The sequence below is a fragment of the Fukomys damarensis genome, unplaced genomic scaffold, assembly GCF_012274545.1.
Source record: "Fukomys damarensis isolate Sample0158 unplaced genomic scaffold, DMR_v1.0_HiC HiC_scaffold_19, whole genome shotgun sequence".
Taxonomy (NCBI): Eukaryota; Metazoa; Chordata; class Mammalia; order Rodentia; family Bathyergidae; genus Fukomys; species Fukomys damarensis.
Genome location: NW_022900931.1, coordinates 59,583,645 through 59,591,001, shown reverse-complemented (window position 1 = coordinate 59,591,001; position 7,357 = coordinate 59,583,645). Strand labels below are relative to the sequence as shown.

The window sequence follows — 7,357 nt, the reverse complement described above, 5'->3', positions numbered from 1 at the left end:
GCGCCGCCTGCTCCTGCAGCTCTGCCAGGCAGCCATGCACGTGGTTCACGCGGTTGCAGATGACCTGCGGGTCGCAGGGCTGGTAGCCTGGGCCAGAGGGGGAGATCCCCTGTCGGTGACGGGTCGGAGAGAAGGTGTGAGGGCTACCTACACTGTCCTTGGACTGACTTCATCATGTGCCAGGTCACAGTCACCTCCTCCAGGGAGACTTCCCTGGCACCCCAAGGCTGAAGCAAGGACCTCCTCCGGACCCTGCTTCTCTGCTTGCCCCATCGCAGCCTGACTACTGCCTGTTTCGTCTCCAACCGGGACTGGAAGCTCCCTGCGGGCAGGGCCAGGGGCTTCTCTGTCACACCGCATCCCCCATCACTGCCCAGCACAGCGTGGAGCCCGGAGCTGGAGCGTAGGTAGCGAAGAGGGTGACCAAGGCTGAATGATGAATGGATTCTGAGCGTCTCAAATCCGCACGTTGGACCGTAAATTTCATTTGCACAAAAACTGGGCCACATGAAACTTCCCTGCTCACAAGCCCTATTTCTGGGTCTCTTCTCTTCCTCTGTTGCCTTAGTAACCCCAGTGGTGACCTGAACTTCTTTTGTCCCTCAAATAATTCATCTTCCTTCTTAATTTGTGGTTTGTGATTAAAGAACTGTGAAATTAGTGGGTTACAGTCTTTTCTGTAGTGGAACAGAACGAATTCACAAAATCTGAATGCAACTCACAAGGTAAGGAGAAGTACTGTATTGGTGCATAAAACTTTTTGTGGATGACTGTGGTGGCACATGCCGTAATACCAGCACCTGGGAGGCTGAGGTAAGAGAACTGCCGTGAGTTTGGGGCCAGTGTGGACTATATAGTTCAAATCCAGCCTCAAAAAACAAAATAAAACTTTTGTATCTGTGTGTGTGTGTGTGTGTGTGTGTACTGTGCACATGTGAAGGCTGAGGCATGAGTTAAATGGATTTCTCCTGGGAGATGGGGGATGAGCAGCAGTACCCTAGGTAGAATGCAGGATTTCTGTAGTTCTAGGCATTCTCTGATACTGACTCAAATGCCCAGGTGTCCAGATGAATAAATGTTACAACAAAAAGCTTCTATGTAATCAGCCCTTAGTCCCTGGCATATCACTTCATCCTTACAACCACCCTATGGTGCTAATATCCTCATTAGCCCCATTTTACAGATGAGTAGACTGAGGCTCAGAGAAGGAAAGCAACATGCCTAAGATCAAGTAAAAACAAGCTGCTCAGAGGATCACATAACGGATGACTCTTCAGGCAGCACTGCCCTTTGTCTCCATGGTAACATGCATCCCACACTGACCACTTTGCTGCATTCTTGGCACTACAGGAGCTGGGCTCTTGGGAGGAGAAGACAGGGAGCCTCCAGGGACAAACCTGCCTTGATGTGAAGGAGGGGTCCCAACAGTCACCCTGTGGGTGAGAGGGGACTGAGCCAATGTCGACAAGTCCCTGGGGGCTGGAAGGGAAACTAACCCCACAAGGGTGGGAAACTCCCTCATCGCCCTGGTCAGTGAGAAGGGCAAATGCTGCCCCGGCTGCTGTCAGGACTCACAGCCAGCTGACGAGCACCAGAAATCCAGCAGAACATCGTCAGTCAAGGGCACTCTGTGACCAAGGGACAACACCAAGCCTCCTGCACGATCATGTGGGCATCAACAAAATAAAGGTGGTAGTGCAAGCCATGAAGATGACCGTGTGTCCCCTTTGCACAGCTGAGGCTGCCACTTAACCGCAACAGCACCTCTCTGCTCTTCCCACTGTCTTGGTGAAAATGATTAAGATTGGCTGGCAGGTGGCTCTGTGGCAGAGCACCTGCTTAGCACATGGGGTTCCTTCCCCAGCACCCCCCCAAAAAAGAAAAAGCTTAAAATCGAGATGCTCAATCACCTAATTCTCTCCATGTCCTGAGAGTATCCCATCCACACCAAAACACACTACATTACATGGGATCATCCCACAGATCATCTACGTAAGCCCAAATCCTACCAACAAGCTCCGTGAAACACTGTCTTACTGAGATGCCCAGGTTTCCCTGTGGAATGTGCAAAAAGTAGGGGCTTCCTCTTCCTCTTTCTCAGTCCTTGTCTTTGGAGGGAGCTGATCTCACTCTTAGCCATAGGTTGGACACATCTTGGTGCCAATGAGATCACTACATGCTTTGAGGCTACAATGATCGCTGAGCAATGGAGGAGGAAACTACAACGGGCCACTGAAAGCATTCCTTGGAACTTTTTGTCAAAACTATTGAGAGAAGAGGGCCGTGTTTCCTTTTGGGTCTGTTAGGCTGCTGGGAGGGAATGTCCAACACTGATACCCACAAAGACAGTGGTGACAGTGACAGATGGAGTCTTAGAAGTACAATGGCTGGGCATGGTGGCGCACACCTGTAATCCCAGCACTTGGGAGGCTGAGGCAGGAGGATCGCTGCGAGTTAGAGAACAGCCTGGGCTACACAGTGAGTTCCAGGTCAGTCTCAACTACATAGTGAGACCCTGTCTCAAAAAAAAAAAAAAAAAGTACAATGAACTGGGCCAGGGATTTAGCTCAGTGGTGCCACCACCTGCCTGGCAAGCGCAAGGACCCAAATTCAATCCCTGGTTCGGGGGTTGGGGGTGTGTGTGCAATGAACCTATAACCCAGCACTCTAGGAAATGGAGGCAGGAGGATAAAAAATTGAAGTCCAGCCTGGGCAACTTAGTGACAAACAGAGATTCTGTCTCAAGTACATAGAAACATAAATAAGAAAATTTTTAAAGGGCTGGGGATGTAACTCCGTGCAGAAGTTCTGGGTTCAATTCTCAGTACCAGAAAAAATAAAAAGTATCATAGAACCATTCCTGGGTCCATCCATGCCTGAAGTCAAACTGTCTTCACTAAACATTTTAATTACATAAACCCATCCAGTCCCCTTTATTCTCTAAGCCAAGTGAATTAAATTTCTATCACTTGCCATGGAAGAGCCCCTCACTACTCATTACCTTACACAGTTTCATGGGTCTTCTTTTATCTCAGAGCTGGGGAGAAAACCCAAGCACATGCTAGGCAAACCTTCTACCACTGGGCTACATCCCCAGCCCCTTATACAGTTTTTGAAGTGATATTCACTGAGATTGAAGTGTAGCATCTAATTACTAATTACTGTAGCATCTCAAAGCAGGAAGAAGTTGAGTGGTCACTAATTCTCCCCAAGATTTCCTGAGTGGACCGTGATCCAAACCCCAGCTTAGATGTCTCCAAGGGCAGGGAGGTCACTCCTTCCTCTGTCTCAGGAGTCATTCTTGCTTCTATTAGCACCCATCCTGAGAGACCCCTATCCCATCCCCACGCCCCAGACTCACCCTGCAGCTGGGAGAAACGCAGGGCTGCGGCGTTGAGAGCTTCCACTCGTTCACTCTGGGCCGCAATGTCTCCCTCCAACAGCCCGTGCTTCTGCAGCAAGTCATCTGCCTCCACCAGGTGCTGCCCACACTCCCGGGACAGCAGCTGAGCCTGCAGGGAGCGGGGCGGGGCGTGGACAGCACTGAGCACACCTTGGCATTGCCCCAGGGGCCGCACGCACGCACGCACGCCATGACGTCATTGCTCAGAATTCTGATTTGTCTTGGTCTCCCCATGTGAGCCACCCTCTGGCTCCATCCCTGAATCTGTCCATCTTTCACTGTCCCCACATTTCTGGGGTCTACCTCTGGCATGGTGTCTCCCTCTCTCTGCCTTCATTTCTATCTCCCTCCACCTCTCTCTACCCCTGCAAATCTGTATCTCTACGGCTACCTGCCTCTGCTCCCCACCCCCTTGTCTTCCATCTTTCCTGTCTCCCTCTCTCTCTGCATCTATCTCTGGTGGGGTCTCTTTCTCAGAGTTCATCTGCTCAAGTGTAGGTATAGAGATTTCCATTGTCAACTTCATGTCTGACTCTCTGGCTGTCTCTGATTTCTCTCTCTCTCTCTCTCTGTACCAGGGATCGAACTTGGGGCCTTGTGCTTGTGAGGCAGGCAGCAGCAGAACCACTGAGGGAAATCCCCGGCCCCTCTCTGATTTCTCTTCTGCCTCAAATTGTCACTTTCTTTCTCTGCCTGAATCATTCTCTCCCCCGCATGTGTCTGTTTCTCTCTCTCGCTTTCTTCCTCTGTCTCTCGCTCCCTCTCTCCCTGTATCTCTCTGTCTGTGTCTGTCTCACTGTCTCTCTCTGTCTCTGTCTCTCTGGCTCTCTCTCCTTCCCACCCCAGAAGATTGAGGCCAGGGTCTTGTACTTTCCAGGTAAGCTACTACCTAGCTACATCCCATCCTTTTAAATAAATTCTTACTTCGAGATAGAGTCTCACTCAGTTGCCCAGGCTGGGGTTAAACTTGTGAACCTCTCCCCTTGGCCTCCTGAGTAGCTGGATTACAGGTGTGCACCACCGTGCCCGCTTTTCTTTCTTTTTCTGCCTCTCTCGTCCACCCCTGCGTCTTTCTCTCACACTCACTTGCTCACTCACTCTCTTGGTCTCCCTGGATCCCTCCCTGCCTCTTTCTGTCTCTCCCCTTCTTCCTCAACCTTCACCTTTCTGTTCTTGTTCAGGGTCTGTGTCCCTCCCAGGCCTCCCGGGATCCCACCCTCACCCCTGCTCTGGTCCCCACCTGCATCTCCTCCATCCAGTCCACCATGTAGACCATCTCTTGGAAGACCTTCTGCAGGGCCAGGTTCTGCTCGAGCCGGGTTCGCCGGGCACCGACCAGCCCAGTCAGCAAGGCCCACTGGCGCAGGACACTGTCACGCTGGGCGGCCACTCGCCGGGCATCATAGTAGCCTTCGGCTGCCAAAGCCTGTGCCAGTTCTGCCACACCCTGTACCCGTTCCTCATAGGCCGCAATGTCTGCCTCAATCGCTTCGTGCTTCTTCATGGCCGCCTCCACAGCTGGCAGCTCATACCCAAAGTTGTCCTGGGTGACGCAGGCACAGATACTCACCATGTTGCCTCAGCAGTGCACTTGTTACCTTGACCCTGGAAACTCTCCCACCTATCGCCTCAGAGACTAGGTCCACCTCCTAGTTACCCTGGAAATCAGCCTCACCTTCCCTGTTACCCTGGAGACCAGTCCCACCCTCCCCATTCACCCTGGAAATCAGTCTCACCTCCTGTTACCCTGGAGACCAGTCCTCTCTCCTCTGTTACCCTGGAGACCAACTCACTTTCTCTGTTACCCTGGAGACCAGTCTAACCCTCCCCTGTTACATCTCTAACCCCATATTTGTTACCAAGAAACAGCCCCATTTTTCCATTGTCTTGGAGATTGGGAATAAGGTTTACCATATTCTGTTCCTTGGAAAACTGATTCTATCCTCATGGGTTACCCTTGACATCAAAGACAGCCATTCCTATCATGTAAGAGAATAAACACTCCCCTATTTCTGAAGACACTGATTCTTCCCTCTCCAGTACTTCGAAGACCAGACTCACTTCCTTGGTATCCTGGAGATCAGGTCCACTCCCTTCACCCACCAATCACTTGGGGCACCAATGACTGAGGGCTCTCTTCCCACCTTCACTTGTCACCTAGGAGACTCATACAACCCTTCCCTGCTGCTTAGGAGACCCAATCTCCATTTCTAGTCCCAGGACCATCAGCCCTGCCCTCCTTCCCTTTCTCCTGGAGCCAAGGCCTACTCGTGTACCTGGGAGACCAGGCGCTGGTTCTCATTCAGCCAGCTCTCCCTCATAGCCACCTTGTGGTCAAACCTCTGGGCCAGTAGTTCCAGCTTCTCTTGCCGGATCAGCTCAGCCCTCAGGGCAGCCTCTCGCTCGTGCTCTGCCTTCTCCAGCTGGCCCCATGCCTGGGGGAGTTGAACAAACAGTAAGACTCCAACAACTTTCCAATTTCATGGCCCTGGCTTCTCTGGGACCGCTTACAGTATATATGGACCCCTTAGGAAAATTAGCAAAAATGTTGTACTACTACTGCTGTGGAATGGCCAGAATGAATACCCAACCCATGAAGTCTACAATGTGAAAGGCTCCCTTGAGCAGTGCACAACCGGATACAACTCCACAAAGCAACCTTGCTTCTCCTCCATGTCCCAAATTGACCTTGTCTATGTCCCAGATGCCACAGCCCTCCCGAGGCACAAAGAGGCGACGGTTGCAGGCACGTAGCTTGCTCTGGATGCTGAAGAGCAGCACCTCCAGGTTGCCCTTCTCCTGAAACCTGAAGAGACACAGGCTGAGGAGCCCTGTCCCTGGGTCTCCACCCACCCCTCTCCACCCCAGCAGGATCTCACTTGACCGGCTTCTCCAGGGTGCAGTAGGCCGTGAAAGCCTGAAGCTGCTGTTGCACTCCGCTCAGGGAGTTAGCAAACTTCTGGTTGCTAATGAGGGCGATGGTGTGGTGGATCCAGGCCAGCAGCTCGGCCGCCAGCTCCTCATAGCGCTCTATGATCTTTCCCACCTCCAACACCTGGTCCAGCACCTGACCGGCAAGGAAGGTGGGGTCAGCCTGGACGCACCCTCAGCTGGCTCCCAGGTTCCCACTCACCCTACCCCTGGATCTCCATACCTTCCCTATCCGCTTCCCCTCCACAGCCAGAGCCTTCATCTTGGAGAAATAGTGGTAGAAAGAGACCACATAGGTGATGATGGATTTCTCATCTGGGGCCTCCATGTTTACATCTGGGGGGGAAAGGGGAGCGGGGAGCATAAGAATGACCTTTACTAACTGTATGACCATGGATAAGACAACCTCTATATTCCTCAGTGTTTTACCGGTCCAGTGATGATCTACTTCATGGGATTAAATAGCACCTGACATGTATAAACCATAGAAAATATGTAATTTTTCAGGCCGGGGATTTAGCTCAGTGGTTCCTTGCCTGCCTTGCAAGCACAAGGTCCTGAGTTTGATCCCCGGTAATGGAACAAAACAGAAAGAAAGAAAATATATAATTTCTCAAACACACCATTCTTCGTTCCATCTCAGGGTCTTTGCATGTGCTGAGTTTACTGTTTAGAACACTATTCCTTCTTCTGTGTGCCTAACTCCCGTTCAGCACTCAAATCAAATTTCCCCCAAGTCAGTCTCCCTGTTTACCTTGCCTAGAGTTGATCTCCTCATATTATTCTATCCCCTAACATCATATTATTTCCTTCTCAGAAGATATCATAAGTTGTAATTATTATATTTAGTGCAGTGATTAAGCCATTATCTAGAAACTGAGCTCCACATGACCAACCATCCTTGTCCTCTTAAAAACACGGTCCAGGGCCTGGGGATTTAGCTCAGTGCAACCGTGCCTGCCTCCCAAGCATGAGATCCTGAGATCAATCCCTGGTACCAGGAAAAAAAAAAAAAAAAAAAAA

General features: G+C 51.1%; 1 protein-coding gene across 1 annotated transcript in view; it reads right to left on the bottom strand.

Annotated features, from left to right (window-relative positions):
* Positions 1 to 7,357, bottom strand: part of Sptbn4 (spectrin beta, non-erythrocytic 4) — a 72,089-nt gene that overhangs the window by 42,475 nt on the left and 22,257 nt on the right. The window contains exons 7-13 of the mRNA XM_033765993.1: positions 6,558 to 6,670; positions 6,283 to 6,470; positions 6,092 to 6,209; positions 5,680 to 5,838; positions 4,644 to 4,946; positions 3,362 to 3,512; positions 5 to 87 (exon numbers count right to left, since the gene is read on the bottom strand). Of these exons, the coding sequence (XP_033621884.1) occupies positions 5 to 87; positions 3,362 to 3,512; positions 4,644 to 4,946; positions 5,680 to 5,838; positions 6,092 to 6,209; positions 6,283 to 6,470; positions 6,558 to 6,670 (1,115 nt within the window). The remainder of the gene's footprint in view (positions 1 to 4; positions 88 to 3,361; positions 3,513 to 4,643; positions 4,947 to 5,679; positions 5,839 to 6,091; positions 6,210 to 6,282; positions 6,471 to 6,557; positions 6,671 to 7,357) is intronic.